Genomic DNA, 19,848 nt, shown 5'->3' with positions numbered 1-19,848 from the left:
TTGATTGATTCATAAACACCAATAGCATATCACCTAAGAAATTATAATAATAAGCCATATTATATAAAAAACAATATGCTTTTGTACTTCAGTACATCTTCATACTTGTCCTGAATATTATTCATTATATTTACAGCTAGTTACTATTTATACTTGCTTCAACTTCTGCCTAGACTCTACCAATGCCGCAAGAGTGATGTTGCTATTATTGTTGCTGCATGTGTTGCTATCCTTTTCTGCCATTAACATGTTACATTAACTTCATATAGTAGAGTAGTGTATTTTACCATGATTTTAAGTTTGTTCATTCACATAGAACACAAGCAGTACTATATTTATTACATCTGTCATGAGGTCACATTATATGGGTAACTTATTGCCACATGGTAGCATCTTTTGTGTTGATCTCCATGGCTTTTCTGCATATTGCAGTTGAATGGTCTTAAAGACATCACAAATGCCTCGGTGCTGCTTTGTTATACAGCATCTGTAATTTCTGCAGTGAAGTATTGTGCATTCTTTTTCTGCAGTGGTCTGTGTTTCACATTCAGAATGTTTCTGTATATTAGTTTAGTGTGTATTTTCCTTCCTACATATTGAGGCATCTGAACATTTAATTTTAATTGGTGAATACTAAGCACACAATTATATTTTATTCTAGTATGATATGAATAATATCCAAAATGAAATTCTTTGAATAATTTGATTTGATCTATAAAAAGATGATGAATTCATAAATGTATAGTAAAGGGACTGCAAAAATTGACAGATTTGCAAATAAATGAGAAACATAATTCCCTTGGATATGTACTGGAGAAATTTCTATTTTTTTTCCTAACTGGACCTTCAACACATGTACTATGTTACTGGAGGAACTAAAAAAAACATAACAGTGTCATAACTTATTTCTCAATCAAAGTAACTATGGTATATTATTAACTGTGTGTGTGTCACCAGCAACTGAATAATATTTACATTGGAAATGGAAAGCAATATCATTTACTTCCTGCATTCTCAATATATTAATTCCATTGTAAAATCTTACCTGTCTACATCTATATCCATACTCTAAAAACCACTGTGAAGTGCATGGTAGTGGGTACTTCCTACTGTACCAGTTCTTAGAACTTCTTTCTATTCCATTCATGTATGGAGTGTGGGAAGAATGGCATTTAGCCTCTGTATACACTGTAATTACACTAATCTCACAAGACCTATGGGAACAATACACAATAGGCTATGATGAATTTCTAGAATCATCATTTAAAGTCAGTTCTTGAAACTTTGAAAGTAGGCTTTCTCAGTATAGTTTGTGCTTATCTTCAGCTGTCTGCCACTTAAATTTCATTAGCATCTCCATGACATTCTCCCATGTGTCAAACAAAATTTTGATGGTTTTGTGCTGTCCTTCTCCGTATATGTTCAATATTTCTTGTAAATCCTATTTGGTGTGTGTCCTACACACTTAAGCAATATTATAGAATGTGTTGTGCAAGTGATTTGTAGACAATCGTCTTTGTCCAATGATTGTTTTTTCCTAAAACTGTATCAATAAATAAAATTTTGCCACCTGCTTTACTTATACCTGAGCCTATGTGATCATTCAATTTCATGTCACTACACAATGTTACACCCAGGTTCTTGTATGAGTTGACCAGTTCCAACTGTTGCTAATACTGTAGTCATAGGATATTACACTTTTTTTATTTTCTGAAGTACATGCTTTTATATTATTGAACATTTAAAGAAAGTTGCCATTCTTTGCCCCACTTTGAAATTTTATTAAGATCTGAAGATTTGGCCTGCTTTTTTCACACAGTGCTTCACTATAGAAACTGCATCATTTGCAAAAAGTCTGAGATTACTATCAACATTTTCTGCAAGGTCATTAGGATACAATATGCAGAACAAGGCTCCTAACATACTTCCCTGGCACAGATGGAAGTTACTTTTACATCAGTTGGGAACTCTCCATCCAAGATAACACGCTGTGTCTCCCCATCAAAAAACCTTAATCCAGTCACAAATTTTTCTTGATACCCACTGTTGTTATACTTTTGCTAATAAGCAAAGATGTGGTACTGAGTAAAATGCTTTTTGAACTACCTTATTACTTTGATCCATGGCTTGCAGAGTATCATGTGAGAAAAGTGTGAGTTGGATTAATGTGATCAAAGTTTTCAGAATCCATGCTAGTTGGCATGGAGGATGTAATTCTACTGAGATACTTTATTATGTCTGAACTCAGATTATGCTCTAAAACAGATATGAAGTGTCATATAAATTATGTGAAACAACACAAAATGACACCCAAACTGAAACTAATGGAGCTCTGAACTCTGATAATAGCAAACTGGTTATGCTTTCAGACAGCTATAATTGTGAACTTGCAAATTAACTGAATGTGAAAACGAATATAAATTCGTATGGTGCAGTGAAACTGACAGCCCTGCTTGTTGAGTTAGATAGATAATTGCATCTGCAGATGTATTAAAACCTACATGAGAAAATTTTTCCATATTTCTTGGAGGCAAAAAGGACGTCTATAAAACTGAAATGGCCTGTACTACATGTGATCTTTAGCCTTGTCTGGGAAATTTCACAGATACAAATGTCATGAACTGTGATTATTCCACATCACCACAATATTGTGAGGCAGTCATGTTAATGCAGAATATGAAGTGCCATTAGTCAGTTTGCCCAAAATGTGAAATGCATTGACATAAGTAATACAGGATGTAGATTCCACACACAACATGACTCCATCTAAATGGCTTGGGCATAGAACATCTGGTGAGCCAGATAATCAATCAAGGGGGGAGGAGGGGGAGGAGTGACACAACTCCATTCTCAGTCCTAAGAGGTAAAAACAGTAGCATCGTCATTGGTACCATTAAAAATTGCAAAACAATTGAAGAATCAACAGAAGTGACTGTAGATACTGAGGTGATGAACAAAAAAACTCTATGTTCTCATAATCCAAAAGACTTTTAGATGAAGGAAAGAAAAGTAACAAGCCTCCAAGGCAAGCATTGCTCAATGTTGCTCGGTTCTCCACCAAAATGTCCAATTCATCAAAAATAAAGTGCAACACCTAGAAGTGGAACTACAGAATACTGATAGTTCACTGTTTGCATAGCAGAACATTGGTGTACGTGATCTGAAACAAGATGTGTAACTCTAAACTCATATAATAAAGAATCCCATTATAGTAAAACCATCATGCTTGTGTGTAAAGGAAGGGATTATTAATAAAGTTAGAAATGACATTGTATTATTAAGTGAAGAAAAACAGCCAGAGAGATGAGCTACAGAGATAAGAAAGCTATGTATGTTCAAAAGATTAACTATACAATGTACTTACTGTTCTCCCAGTGAAAGTATTGGATATGGTTTCTAATCCTAAGGGCAAATTCTCATTTGTGGAGATTTAAATATCAATGAACACAGATAGGTTCTAAACACATTCTTGAACATTAAATATATCTACAGAATATCACAATTGTTAAACACTGCCACAAGGGTAAACAAGCATCAAGTATCGATCACTGAAAATAAACTCACTGACCTAGAGAAAGAAAGTTGTGGTGTTGTTGTGAATAATCTTAGCCTTTAGATTATTCCAACCACATCTTAAAAATAAACATATATGTAGAAGACAAAACTAAAATACTAACAAACAGAATAATTTTGTCAATTCAAAGTTTCCATCAATATTTAAATTCAAATTTGAAGAATTGTTTCCAAAGTACTAATAGACATCAAAATACAAAGCAAAAATAACTAATGACCAACAGTAAAAAGAAATCCTCTGTATCACCCAACCACTTCAGCATCATAAAAAACAACCAAAACAATCCTGGTTTTCAAAGCTACTACCACAAATACAAAAAGATAAACAGAAAATTTTTACCAGTAATACAGCCACGGACTGATACAGTTATAGAAAAGGCTGAAAACAATCTGAGCAGGATAGAAAAAAAACTTATAATTTCAGTACAATGACATGTCCCCACTACCTTCAGTTAAGACTGCATCACATATAATGTTTCCTTTTATGACCTGGACTCCTATTTTTCTTTTTGTTCTCCAGTTTTTCTTACTTACTTTCTGAGTTTCTCGACACTCATGATATATTTTGCTTTAGTGATGACATTGGCTACTTCCATTGGACATAGGCTGTGCCTTGGAAAAAGGCAACAAGAACCCAGTCCAAGGTACATCTCATTTTTTAATTCTGTCTACATTTTATTAATATTCAACCATTTCTTCTGACGGTTCTTTTATTTTCTTTATTTACTTCCAGCTAGCAGCTAGGCAAATTGGCACTAATGGTGTGAAACTTTATAACCTTAATTTTATTTTGTTCTTTCTTTATGTCCTTGATCAGGCCAAATCATTGAAGTATAAATGTATTACATACAGACTGACCTAGCACATTGCCATATGAGTTAACACACAGTCACAATTTCTATGAGTCATTAGTTTGGCATCATTGTGCTGCCAAGTTGCTCTATTCATCATATTTATATGATGTTGATATTTATTTTAACATGCCTACTTCCGCAGTTATGTATCAGCCATTAGTCTGTGACATTGCAGTTTGTTGTAGTATTAACTATGAGTTCGCACTGGTAGAAACTATGGTCATGATAGCATAAACTGGGTTACTACTGTTGTTCTCCATATTAATGAGGATAATGTGTTCTGGAATTATGCCAACAGAAAAAAATTTCTCTCCAAGATACTGTTACATACAAGACCATAATGTTGTCTAAGACTTTGTGGCCATTTCTTCCTGCACTAGTGCATTTGTTACTGCTGATGAACTGTGGTGTATTCATTCTAGCATTCTAGATATACTTGTAAATTAATTCTTGATGATATATTACATATTTGGATTAAAGGTCATGGAGATAATGTTAAATTAATTTGGTGGATGGTTACACTGTTTATGCATCACTTTAAGTTTATTGATTATGGCATGCAGTTCTCCCCTTCTGTTCTGGTAAACTATGATATATTTATTTCTTATTTTATTTTGAGAACAAGGTTGGTCTTAACCAAGTATTAGATGATACAAGGAGAAGGCATGTACAAAATAATTATAGGGACATACACAGATTACTGCAATCACTCGCTCAAAACAGGAACTTGAGGAGTACATCCCATCAAATTTTGTAACAAATCACAGATCGTAAAACTACATTGAAGAATAACAGTCATGAATCAGGCATTCTGCATCAGTGCCTCTGTCACTTGTACTGGATAAGATATGCAACACTGCAGAATTCTATTTAACATCTGCTTCTTGTTTCCTTCCTATTTCATTTTTATTTTCCTTTCTGTGTCTCTGATCTAACATAATCCACAGCTGCAATTGTACCTTTTACTGTGTCCTTTCTGACTGAAGGTCACAACAGCAGGCTGGGGGCACTGAGAATGTTTACATCATATTCAGTTTTTCCATTTACTTTGGATTTTTCACTTTGTACTTATCATTTTTCTCAGTTTCAATCCAACTTTCTTCAATCTTCATTCTGTATCAATCTTTCCTACTGCTCAATTTTTAGATACTTCTCAGCTTGCATAGCCCATCTCTTTCCTCCCTTGGCATAAGAGTATTTATCTGTTTTCAACTATGGCAGCATGTAATATGTTGCTTATATACCTTCCATTTCTTTCCTTCATCATTCCCTTCTGGTAAAATGTTTCTTAACTGCAGTCAATGTTTGAAATATTTATTTGTATTCACTATGATTTGATAACTACATACAATCTTATCATGCATCAGCTTTGTTAGATAATCCAACAACAAAACCAGTACAATGATGAAAGATAATACTAAGAAAGAGAAAAAAGTTACCTGGTATTTGCTTTCAAGAAATGAAATATTGATACTGCTGAGAGACACATTAAAAAGTGAAACGATCATTCCTTGCTTTTAGAAATATTAATGCCTTCTTCAGGGAGGAAAGTGGGACAGGTCGGGGAAGGTTAGAAAGAAAAGGCAGATCACTTAGACTCCAGGATGAGAAGTAACCACATATTGTGGCAGAATCAATAAACAAAGGTCATTTTTTTTTCACGTATCTAATGGGAGTTATTACTGTGTACTTCAGTCCTTCTGGAAATACACCTTCATTCATCATTACAAAGGTAAAGATTAATACAGAAAACCTTATCAGGGGAACTTATAAATTACTGTACCTCATGCAATGTTTCATCCCATGACAGATATTCACAATGAATGTTGTTATACATTATATGGCAAGTAATAACAACATATATACATAAATTTGGAACACAATAACAACTAAAGCAGGATATCACAATTACAAAATGAAAACTTAGCTGAACTTATATCTTTAAAAAATGGGACTACCTTTATCCAGTGAATCAGTAATTTAAGACAGTGTGAAACAAATTATGAGGTGTTGTTGGGATAGAAAATTATTTGTTACCTGTCAGCAAGGAAAACAAAGGCTGGAAGAAAGAAAACTGAAGCAAATCATTGGTAGGTGCAAAACATTATGTGTAACAAATGAAAATAATATGAAATAATAGACAAAGCAAGGAAAAAATATAATGAAATATAGTGAAAGGGGAGAAAAACAGATCAAAATATAAAATACTTAAAAGAGACCCTAATTTTGAAAAGATGATAGCTGTTTCTTTAATTATAAAAAGGAGTAATAATTGAACAAACAAACCTGAACTGACTTACTTGTATTAGAAAGACATATGGAGCATGTTGTAAATGTGTAAAACGAGCAAACACTGATCCTCGTGGAGTGAAATCAAGCCCTCTGGAAAGATCAACATCGTTTTTCTGCCAGAATGTTGCAAATTCATTTCTTTCTGCATTTTCTGATATCAGCTGCATACCAGAAACAACCACACCAGGGAAGTCCAACTGTTGAAAATTAATGAATATCAGTAAAAATACCAAAAAGAACTCAAGAGCACTGAACACGTTACAAATCAGGCAAGCAATTGGTTTTAATTAATACTGTGTTGTACTGCATATGAGGTGAGGCAGCTAAGACAAGCCCCACCAGATATATACAGAACAAATTAACATACCAAGGTGCACTTTCAGTTAAGTTATAGCAAACAATGTGGTGAATTTTTTGGCATAGACACAAGCAATTTTTGTCTATAGTTGCTAAATTATGACAACATCCTCTTTATTGTAAATACGTAACTTTCCTGTTATACTCGTATTAAGACCCATTGTGGGTAACACATGCTGTAATAAATGAGTTCCAGACTGAAGTAAAGAACAGTTTTATCACTGCACAAGTTCACAATAATGTTTCTTTCTAACAAGAACTGAAAGATCATTTGGGACCACTTGAGAATAACAGAAACAATGTACCTCGTGTAATACCTGTTCCATGGGAAGGCTTATCCCACTTGGCTGAGAAATGGCATACACGGTGGACCATGAAATATTGTGGAAATGGTGCAATGTAGAACAGCATGTCCAGGATGCTGTCACTGAGTTCTGATTGATGGGCTATGAGGTATAGACAGCTTCTGTGCCAGAACTGTGTGAGCAATTGAATGCTGCTGCTGGAGGTCACATTTTACCTTGAGTGTCCAGCAGGTGGGAGCAACTTCACCAGCCATGATGGCTGCTTGAGGAAAGCTACAGACACCAAATCACAGCTTCCTTTGGTTGATATACAAGGCCCTGTGGGAGAGTCCAGAGCTGCTGCAACCCAGTCCTGGGAACCCAAGACTCAAGGCTGTGAAGCACTGGTGCCCGTGGGGTGGAGGTAATGGAAACAATGGGAGACTGAGCTTGACCAGTGTGATGCCTAGAGTGCAGTGATGTTGACAACAAACACAGTGTCATTGGGTGCTGCTAAACGTGTAGACACTGATCACCATCTGTGAGAGCATGGTGGGGGTAGGTGGGAGATGACAAAAAGAGCTGAGAGAACAGAGAGATGGGAAGGTCTCCACCACATGGGGAGAACACAAGGGCATGGAAAGAAACTGGCTGGAGATGGGCCAGGGAATGGCAGGAGAGTTGTTGCAGCAAGGGCCACAGGAGCATAGGAAAAGTGCACGCTGAAGGGGGATTCAGGATGGCAGACAGAAAGGCAGTCACCATGCATGTGTTGGAGTATGGGAATAAATGAATGGCGGGAGACCAGCAGGTGATGGGAAGGACGTCATCGCAGCATGTGCAGGAGCACAGAGAGAAGCTGGCAGGAGAAAGGTCAGGGGCATCAGAAGTGTTGTCCCTGTGGGGTGGGTAAGAGCAGGGAAAGATTCTACTACACAGAAGGATCAGAGTAATCCAGAGGCAGAGACACAAAATTCCATGCTGTCATTGATAAAAGGAAGTCAACCATGACTGCATCAGAAAGAAGTATCGGTGAGTGTTGATGAGCAGCATTGGGCTCAACCATGGAAGTACAGCATTGGGTTCAGCTGTAGTGGAGATTTGGGGAGGGGGGGGGGGGGGGGGGCAACACTCAGCAGCAATGAAAGCATTGTACGTCCTCCCTGAAAGTGAGGCTGGTCATGGCTTTATGACAAAGATGCAGCAAATGAGCAGTGTTGGATGCTGTGGGGAAAGGGCAGTGGCAGTTGTGTTGTGTTGTTGTGTGCAGAGAACTGACAATGTCTGTATCAAGTTAGTTGCAGCTTGGCGAGAGGGAACTGAAGCAGTGACCTCTGTCTGAAAGGCATTGCGTGCCAATGGTGCAGGAAGATGGAAGTAGTGTTAGGCAAAAAAATGTTCAAATGGGTGTGAAGTCTTGTAGGACTTAACAGCTAAGGTCATCAGTCCCTAAGCTTACACACTACTTAACCTAAATTATCCTAAGGACAAGCACACACACCCATGCCCAAGGGAGGACTCAAACCTCCACCAGGACCAGTGTTAGGCTTATGGTCAGAAGGACAGCAGGTGACAATGTGTCCAGTGGGAATGAAGGGGTGTCAAGAGCTGCTGGATGGTGCACCTGGGCTGTAACACCCTCATAAGGAAGTCATCCATGACTGTAGCTTCATTCTGAAGGCACAAAGCACAGGGCAGAATTGCACATGGCTGAAGGGAGACAGCTGGAAGGCCTGGCAGGACAACAAAATTTTATGACCCTAACAGCATGTGGATTCAAACTTCATCACCAATGGATGTCCCGTTGTAGCAATGGACGAAGCAGCATTGGGCACATTTGGAGATAGGTGGTTGATGGGCAGTGAATGAGACAGGAAAGTGGTGCAAGAGCCACAAAGGTATTGGATCCAGAGGAGGTACTGGTGCAAAGCTTGGGGCTGGAACAACCCTGAGACATGGGCAAATGATACCAGCTGTCTGTGATGAACCATCCCTCTTGACGTTGTTTTTCCACAGACACTAGTAATGACCCATACCATGTGACATTGTTTTGCCACCAGCATTGACCTCCAGAAACACTATGGAAATTACAAACACATGGTATTTGAGTTGACAAAAGTAAGTAAGTATTCAGCAGACGGAAGGAAGCCCACAGCCATGTGACTTGCAGATAGTGCCTGTTTTATTGATCACAGTACCATTGGTTTCCTGATGCAAGCACTGCTTGGAAGTGTGGCTGGTGCTCCTGGTGGAGCCTGTAACAATCAATGTATAAAACCACTGTTTGTATACAGCATTGTATCCACAACACATGATGCCATTGGGATATTTACAAATACTATCTAGAGGAAAGATGCCTGTGGGCCAATGGTAAGCAACCCGTAGGATAAAGACATTGTGCTGTTAGCATAATGTAGTCAGTCTTCATGAAAAATTCAACAGTTTGGAACAGCTTTCAAAGAAGATTTCAGCAACATAATTTGTATGAAACTTAATCAAATAGTAACAAGATAATGCAGCCACAAACCAATGTCCCTTGTTCAGAAGAAGTGGTCCTACAAACATTTGCCCTGTTGTACCAAGTGCAAGGAAACACATAACTCAGGTATGACTGATGTGTATACCTGCAAGCATGGGGCCCATCAGTTCACACTCTGCTGCTATAGAGTTCAGGCACTTTCAGCAACAATGGAGTTGTATGCTGAACAGGATCTTGATTGCCATGTTTTGTCTTTGCAAACATTACAAAAAAGAAAAAAAAATGCAAGCAACTAAGCTAACAACAGAGGACAGCAAATATTAAGAAAAATGCAACTATCATTTTAACAGCAGGAGATTACAATCCAGCCTGAATATGAGAGTGAGATCAGACAGAGGATAAATTCTGCAAATATTTTTTCTCATCTAGCTGCAACCTTCAAAACTAATCACACAAGGTGTATATGCAGACACAAAAAAAAAAAAAATATATCCTCGTGATTTCTTGGTTAAAAATATATTTTAACCTGGCTGAAAATACAGATTTTTCCTCATTAAGTGATAATATACTTCCCCTTGGAGCTGTAAAACTTATCAATCCTTTGAATAATAAATAATTTATACACCAACATAGAATTTCCTGGCACTTTAGGAACCAAAACTAATGAAAAAAAAGCACATTTTAGAAAAATCTTTGATTCACACCAACATATACACTGTATACTTTTCTTTACGAATAAATATCTATGACTTTTACCAAATACAGCACAGTAGCTTCCAAAGCACTGACATTGGGACTGTGCTGCATGATGAGCTGTTCTCAGCCATAGCTCATGTCAGATTAGATTAGATTAGTACTTGTTCCATAGATCATGAGTACAACACTTTGTAATGATGTTGAATGTGTCAGATTAATAAAAGGTGTCTATACAAGATATTACATTAGACAAAATATTACATGACACTCAATACTTTTTAATTTTTTATTTTATTTTTAAAATTATTTTTTTTTTTTTCATGTTGGAAAATTACCCACTTACTATATCCAAAAATTCATCTAATGAGTAGAAGGAGTTGCCATTAAGAAATTCTTTTAATTTCCTTTTAAATGCTATATGGCTGTCAGACTTTTGATGCTATTAGGTAAGTGATCAAAGACTTTTGTGGCAGCATAATTTACCCCCCTCTGAGCCAAAGTTAGATTTAACCTTGGGTAGTGAAGATCATCCTTTCTCCTAGTGTTGTAGCCATGTACACTGCTATTACTTTTGAATTCTTTCGGATTGTTAATAACAAATTTCATAAGTGAATATATATATTGTGAGACTACAGTGAAGATTTCTAGCTCTTTAAATACATGTCTGCAGGATGATCTTGGATGAGCTCCAGCAATTATTCTGATTACATGCTTTTGTGCAATGAACACTCTTTTACTCAATGATGAGTTACCCCAGAATATGATACCATATGAAAGCAGAGAATGAAAATAGGCATGGTGAGCTAATTTACTCAGACGTATATCGCCAAAATTTGCAATTATCCTAGTAACATAAGCAGCTGAACTCAAACATTTCAGCAGATCCTCAGGGTCTTTTTTTTCCCCAGTTCAACCCCTCATCAATGCATACACCTAGAAATTGTGAATATTCTTCCTTAGCTACTGATATCTGATCGAAGTCTATATTTACTGTGTGGAACTGTATATACTGTGTTTTGTCAATGTTTAATGAGAGCCGATTTGCAGAGAACCACTTAATGATTTTCTGAGAAACATTGTTTACAATTTCACCAGTTAATTCCTGTCTGTCAGGTGTGATTGCTCTGCTTCAGAGAGCTATTACATATGTGGCTAACAATCCCACTTATTTCTTGGGAACAAGCTTTTATTATCCTACTGGAAATTCCATCAATTCCATGTGAGCTTTTATTCTTGAGAGAGTTTATTATCTTCCTAATTTCAGAAGGAGAGGTGAGTGGAACTTCAATTGTATCAAATGGCATGGGTAAGGCCTCTTCCATTAACTGCCTTGCTTCTTCTAATGAACATTTAGATCCTATTTTCTCTACAACATTTAAAAAATGATTATTCAAATTTTTTCAACTTCCAGCTTGTTGTTTATCAAGTTTCCATTCACTTTGATGGTGATACCATTATCCTGTACTCTTGGTTGTCCTGTCTCCCCTGTAATAATATTTCAAATTGTTTTGATTTTGTTATCCGAGGTATTAATCTCAGATATGATGCACATGCTTCTGGACTTTTAATAACCTTTATTAATGCAGCACAGTAGTTTTATAATATTTGGCTGTTTCTGGGTCATTACTCTTTCTTGTTGTTAGATACAGTTCCCTTTTGAGGTTACAAGATATTTTTATTCCTTTAGTAAGACAAGGTTTTTTGTATTGTTTCTTATAATTAGATTTAACTACTTTTTGGGGAAACAGTTTTCAAATTCTCTTACAAGTGTACCATAAGTTATATTTTAAATTAGCTTCAGGTTCCTTGTGCACCTCATCCCAGTCTAACTGCTGAAGATTTTCTCTGAAATTTCTAATTTTTGAGTCATTAAATGAACGCATAAATTTAGAGGTCAGTTTTGAATTATGAATGGCGCTATGTCATATCCTGTAACTAGCTGAGCATCATGATCAGAAAGCCCAAAGAATTTATGTTTTTAAACCTATCTTGGTCTATAAAAGTGTTATCTATCAATGTGCTGCTGTCCTTCACTATGCGAGTAGGAAAATTAATGACAGATGTCAAATTGAAAGAACCGAGCAAGACTTCCAGGTCATTCTTCCTATTACACTCTTTCAGTGAATCAACACTGAAGTCCCCACAAATAATAATTTGCTTTCACCTATCTGACAGATAGCACAACAAGGCATCCAAGTTTTCCAGGAATAAATGAAAGTTTCCTGAAGGGGACCTATATACTGTTACAGTTATAAAAGAGCCTTCCTTCAGTTTAAGCTGACAGGCACATGCTTCTATATGTAGCTCTAGACAAAACTTTTTTGTATCTAAGCTTTCTACACAGTGATAACTTTTGACATATATGGCAACTCCTCCTCCCATCTTATTCTCTCTACTCATACGTGCAGCTAGTTTATAAGCACTGGATATTTACCTTTTCCATACCAGACACAATGTGATGCTCAGACAGGCATAGTATATCTGTTACATTATCAGATTAAATGTCATCTAAACAAACCAGGAGCTCAGCTACTTTATTCTTCAATCCCGGAATATTTTAGTGAAAAATGGTAACAATATGTTTTACTTTACTTTTGTGAGAATCTACTTTTTTCTTTAATCCACCAATATTTTGGTTAAATACGGTAACATAATTATTTACTTTCCTGTTGTGAGAATTTTGTGAGTTTTGGACCTCTTTAGCACTAGTCTGCCTGAACTTCTCATTGAACACTGATATTAGTCTAAAAAAGAGGTACATCCATGAGTACTAGTGTCCCCCTTTATGGACTTCGCTAACAACCCTGCCAGTTTACCCTTCCCTTTCCTATTGAGATGTAGGCCATGCCTTGTGATCTTGTCAGCCAATGACAGCAGATATTCAGAGCATAGGATAATTGATGTACTCAGTCAATAGCAATATCACTGTTATGTAGTACGAACACACAAATAGGAAAAATTAATTATTAAAATTAATATATATACAGTGTACCTACAAGAGAAGCAAATCTTTTACATATAATACTGCTCATCAAAAATTGTTTGCCTTTTTTCCCATGAGTGTGGTTAGGCAGGAACCTAAGAGTAATGCTTAAATTGCTGCAAATGTAAAGATCAGGAAAACTGAGGAAGGAAAGGGCTAAAAGACAAACTTGTCCTGACCAAAAGAAAATTTTAGAGCATTGAATACAGTAGTTGCACTTGACATAAATGCACAAATGATTTCACTTTATGCTTAACACTTTGGAGACCAAGACCAAGTACATAGCAAGTGCCAAAAGTTTCTCGACAGTTGAGATACCCATCATTAGAAAACTGGATTCTCTTCATATGACAGGAAGGCATGGATGTCTTGTTACCTGTCACTTGACAGGCACTGCCTTCTATTGCCTATTTATAGAACTACGTCAAAAAAGGCAGTAGTGAATGCTGGAGCTACTTGGAGCATGATTTGTGTAAGATGAGACAAATCACTGACAAAAGAAGCAGACCAGAAGAAACTGTTATTGCTCTGACTGCAACGCGTCTCTCTGCATGCCAGAAAATTTCCAAGTTCCCATAGAAAAACCTGTTATGTGTTAAATATCTTAAGGATAACTATACTTTTTGCCATTATCATTGCATAATTTGTTATCTATGACAGAACTAAAATAAATATGAAAATCTAACCTCAACACTTAGCCTATGTTATTGTGTGTTACCCTTTAAGATAAATCAAACACAAATGTGCCAGGAAATTTTAAATAATGGTCAAAAGGCTGCTCTGGGCCCAAAATTTTTCTAAGTGTTAAGATTTGAACAAGAGTCAAATTCTCTGTGATTTAAGAAATGCATTGCACATTCTCACATTTAACATAATTTACATTGTTGAAAATGGTGGTTTTCTTTTTATTTTTATTTTTCTTTTTTCAGTTTAAGTTTTATTTTAGTGTTGCTGTCTAGCTTATCTTTTATTGCCCAGTATTGTTCTGCAGTGGCAGACTAATGTAAAGTTCTTGTTAAAGTATCAGTTCTTACTTATCAGAACTACAAAGAGGAGGAGGAGATTAGTGTTTAACGTCCCGTCGACAACGAGGTCATTAGAGATGGAGGGCAAGCTCGGGTGAGGGAAGGAAATCGGCCATGCCCTTTCAAAGGAACCATCCTGGCATTTGCCTGAATCGATTTAGGGATATCAAGGAAAACCTAAATCAGGATAGCCGGAGACAGGATTGAACCATCGTCCTCCCGAATGCAAGTCCAGAACTACAAAAATTTAAATGAAAAATAACACAATGAAAAATTCCTGAAATTCTAAAAATTCCCATGGTCTTCTGCAGATGAAGAAATTCGTGCATTTTTCCTGGGTTTGGTTGCCTGGAGTGCATGTACCCTGTTACAATTGTTGAAATGATGTCTATGAAATCTACAAAGCTGCTCAAGAATCTTGAAGTTTGCTGGATATGTAAACTAGGATAGGTGGCAATCTGTGCAAATCTGTTAACAGAGTACAAAGCTAGTGCATGCACAAGTGTTTTGGAGCACACTGTTCAGCAAACGTTGTTGAACATGGGTCTCTGGAGCAGACAACCCTCACATATTGCCAAGTTGATTGAGTGATATTGCTAATTATGATTTCAGTGGGCACAGGTCATTATGATTTTACCATGGACCAATACGAAGGTGTTATCTGGTCAGATGAACCATGTTTCTTGTTAGATCTGATCACGTTTCAATATGATACCGTCCAGATGAACAGCCTCTTGGAACTTGCACTGAACCATGGGCACAGGCAAATTGAGACAATATTATGTTATGGGGGACGTTCACCTGGATTTCTATGAGAACTGTGGTAGTAACCAAAGGCACATCAGCTGTATTTCACACTACTTGAACATTATTGCAGACCACCTGCATCCCTCCATGCTTGATATCTTCTCTAATGACAAAGATATCTTCCAACATGATAACTTATGAGAACTGTGTGATTTGTGCATAGAAACCTGGTATCACATAGAAGGGCAATTCGTTTTGAATGATACTGTAAGCTAAAAAAATATATTACAGACTACAAGACAGCATTAAAATTATACATCATCTATTAAATGCTAATTTCTTAAACTGTTCTGTGTGCTTCTATCTGAATCCATCATGATACTGAGCATTTGAATTTACTCAAAAACATTGAGTAGTCCCCTTTGATAGTTTACTAAAGAAGGTGAGACCAAAATGTTTGTAATTGTTGTGAAGCTTTACCAATCAGAATATGATACACCACTCATGTGACTATTCCTCAAGTTGTGGCAATGTATTGACAGCCTTAAGGAATACTTACTGAACTTTTTCTTAACATGATCCACACTTTGATAAACATATGGGAAATAGGAATACGGATAACTGTATACACAACAAACTGTTTCCACAAATGGCTATACATACATATATTTCAGGTTTAGTTCATTTTGATCAGCATTACAAGCAATATACGTTGTTTCATCTGTATATAATACTGTTCCTCAAAACAGAACTGAGAGCACAAGCAAAGAACAGTCCAAGAATATAGCCTTGTGGCATATTCCCTGTTACTGGTAGGCTATATGATTTTTTATTGTTTGCATGCCCTAGCTGTTTGTTGTTGCTTGAGCAGGATTCCAATAGTTTAAGAGCATTCTCTCCTAGCTTGTAGTGTTGGAGGTTAATAAACTGGTTCTGTGGGACACTCTATCAAATTTTGTAAGACACTGTATCACAAGCTTTTCTCAGTTCCAGTACATTTTTTTGTTACTGTCAACAAATAGTTTTGTTAAATTGGCCACTGTTACTTGGGTGACGCAATGAATCCGTACCGTGTGCCTGTTAGCAGACAGTTATTTTCATACTATTTGTCAGTCTAATGGTACACAGAGTGCTGTTTTATTTGAAGCATGGCTTACACGGATGCAAACACAACTGAGTGAGCATTAGTGAATGAAGTTTATCTCTGGTGTAAATGGTAAGTGAGTTCAACAAAACAAAATGCAGTCATCTTGGGTTTGTGTTTGCAGCTCCTTCCTCATCTTCTGTTGGTTTTTGATCTTTCATTGAACCATGAAAAGAAGTTGGTGTGCTCTCTTCTTCAGTGTTCCCAGCACCAAAAGTATGCCAACCATGTTTTATGACAGGAACTATTTTTGTTATTGAATGTGGGTTATGTGAGCAATGGAGTAGTATAAAGAGAATGTAATGTTGCTAACATAAAGCTGCAGAGAACATAGGTTTTGTTGAATCCAAAAGACAAAATTCCAAACAAAAGTAAAGTCCAGAATGAATGTTACACTCTGAAAATGAGGTATATGCTGTTTTGAGGCTTCCTGTCAGATTAAATTGTGTGTTCCAGACAAGGACTCAACCCACAACAATGGCTTTCACAGGCTGTGGTGTTATTGACTGAGCCATCTTCATGTTCCAGAGTGGTCTATTCAGTCCCCCAAGAATCTCACAAGCTGTGACTAAGACATTTCCTCACAATACCAATCTTCCACAAGTGCTACTGCAGCAAGGAAAGCTTATTTGTCATTTGGAAGGTAGAAGGGAGATAGTGATGAGAGTAACACTTTGAGGTCAGCTTGGGAGTCATACTTGGATAGCTCATTTGGTAAAAGCATCATCCATGAAAGGCAAGGTTCTGGGTTCGAGTTCCATTGTGATACACAATTTTGATCTGGCAGGAAGTATCAAAAGGAAAAATGCTTGGTAGAAAAAGTCGAGCTATAGAAGTGTAAAACAATTACTTTTATAATTTTAATAATTTTTGCATACTTGAGCAACCACAGTGATCATACTTAATGTTTAAACAAAACAGCAGTCCAGCCCACAATAAACAATTTGTTTTTAATTCCAATAACTGGTTTTGACCCCTATAGTAATTTCCAGACCAGAGGCTCCTTGCATCATTTGGAGCCTCTGATCTGAAGATGGGCATGTAGAATGAAACTGGTTGCTAGAATAAATACAAATAATTTATTGTGATCTGGACTTCTTTTCCATTAAAATAACACAATTGTCTCTTGTTCCTAAAGACTAGAGTGTAAATACTAGCCTTTTTCCAGGTTATGTTGGATATAAGTAAGTGGTTTTCCTGCTTTTAAATTTCCACCTCAATTGCAATGAAAAGCACCAGCCAATAATTGTGCAATGTTTTGGAATAAATGTAAGGAACACTAGAGTTGCAACTCAGTGATATGTGCATTATCTCCACATGTTTCACCCTTGTGTAAACATTCAGACATCTGTAAAGTTTTTCCTATGCCATTTTGCTTGCTTGATTAAAAAGAGTATGTTGAACATGCAAATTTCCTACCTGAATACTACAGTTTTAAACTGTTTAGATGGTAGAGAAGATAAGATACAGTATTGGTCACATGATGCTGCATCACTTTCCTTATCAAGAATTTTGATTACTGATGATTTTAAATGATCTCGGTTGATAGCTACATTTTAAATTGTTAGTGAATTTAACTAATTGCATTGTTGTTGTTGTTATTGTTGTGGTTGTGGTGTGGTAGTCCTAAGATTGGTGTGATGCAGCTCTCCATGTTAGTTGGTTGGTTTGGGATATAAAGGGGCCAAACTACAGGGTCATCAGTCCCTATTTCCTCATGCAAACTAGCCTCAAGTTAAAATGATTCCTAAAAGGAGTTGGGGGAAGGAGAGGGTAGAAAACTAATGGGGAACCACACAGAAAGAAAAAACAAAAAAAGCTAATTAAAGTAGAAAGTTTACACTGAAAGGAAAAGGAGTGGAACATATTGAAATAATATAGCATGTGATTGAGGCTGGCTGATCACAAGAATAAAAAAGGATGAGCCAGTCACTCTGCAACACACTAAAATCTCCAGCCTAAAAGAGGTGAGATTAACACACAAAGGGACAAGAAGAACACCAAGGCAAACAAACAGCAAAGTAAGAGCAAGAAAGAGTTAAAATGGAGGGCAGGTGGAGGCCTGGGAGAGAAGGCCAGACTCCCACCCTTAGATTGTGTGGTAAGAACCCCACTTATGAATAAATCATAAAACAACACCAGCCATTGAGGCATTGTGACCCAACACCAGAGGCAGGGTGCTGGGAAGGTTAACAGTCTGCTGCAGAGCAGCTAAAATAGCGCAGTCCAGCAAGATGTGTACGTCAGTCATGTGGGAGACACAGTAACACTGAGGTATGTCCTTGCGATGGAGGAGGTGACCATGTGTTAGCCAAATATGGCTGATGTAGAGCTGGCAAAGGACAACAAAGTCCTTTGGAGTGGCTTGCATGGATGATCACCTCACATTCATTATCTCTTTGATAACACGTAGTTTACTTGGTGTGTTGTGGGTGTGCCATTCAGTATCCCAGATAATGAAAACTTTGTGGCAGAAGACCGATCAAAGATCACACAGCAGGCCAGTCTCCAGAGTCGGTTTACCTCCCTCAAGAAGAGGTTTGATTACAGATAATTTCAAACAACTGTCAAATTTTTAATGAAGCTCTTTTCTTGACTACAAAGTATTTATTTTATTTGTTCTGCAATAAATAACAAAGGTGGGAGAAGGAAAATGTGTGCACGCGGACATGTTGTGGAACATCTAATTATTTATATTCATGAGGGAAATTGTCATTATGGCATTAGAAAATATTTACAACTCAATAAATTCTGTCAAAGAACAATGTGGCCCGTATGGGCACAGCAAATTTGGGAGCTGTCATCTGGGTTAACTGGTAAAATACATAGGACCAGTGATAAAAGATCTGGATGCACCCAATAATAACTGCAGTAGTGCAAGTGGTCCTTTACCTTAAGGTCAAGGTGGGATATCTTATGTTTTTGCAGTATTGGGATACTGTTCAAAATGTGTATGACTGTACCCACTGCGAGCAGCTAATGCAAAGAGTGATGTTTGGAAAAGGACAATATTCCTAACTATAGTATAGATCCCAGGAATAGATAACACTCCCTCAGAAGTACAGTTACCATATTATTTTATGGAATTGTAGGACACAGTGATAAAAAATGTAGCACATTTGGAAAAAAAGTAGGACATTATTGATCAATGCAAATGTACTGTAAAGCTATAATGTAAATGCTATACAGGCATATACATATTTATATTATAGAAAGAAACATTCCACATGGGAAAAATATATTAAAAAGGATGCTTTGACTTACCAAACGGGAAAGCGCTGGTAGATAGACACAATAAAAAACACACACACAAATATCAAGCTTTCGCAATCCACGGTTGCTTCATCAGAAAAGAGGGAAGGAGAGGGAAAGACGAAGGTTGTGGGTTTTAAGAGAGAGGGTAAGGAGTCATTC

General features: G+C 36.9%; 1 protein-coding gene across 3 annotated transcripts in view; it reads right to left on the bottom strand.

Moving 5' to 3' along the window:
* LOC126325538 (phenoloxidase 1-like) overlaps positions 1 to 19,848 on the bottom strand; it is a 279,076-nt gene that overhangs the window by 39,424 nt on the left and 219,804 nt on the right. For all 3 annotated transcript variants that reach the window (XM_049995249.1, XM_049995257.1, XM_049995260.1), the window contains one exon: positions 6,728 to 6,916. In XM_049995249.1, coding sequence (XP_049851206.1) covers positions 6,728 to 6,916 — 189 coding nt within the window. The remainder of the gene's footprint in view (positions 1 to 6,727; positions 6,917 to 19,848) is intronic.

The sequence above is a fragment of the Schistocerca gregaria genome, chromosome 2 (genome assembly GCF_023897955.1).
Source record: "Schistocerca gregaria isolate iqSchGreg1 chromosome 2, iqSchGreg1.2, whole genome shotgun sequence".
In the NCBI taxonomy this organism is placed as follows: Eukaryota; Metazoa; Arthropoda; class Insecta; order Orthoptera; family Acrididae; genus Schistocerca; species Schistocerca gregaria.
Note: the sequence above shows the minus strand (reverse complement) of the source record. Positions and strands in the feature narration are given on the sequence as shown.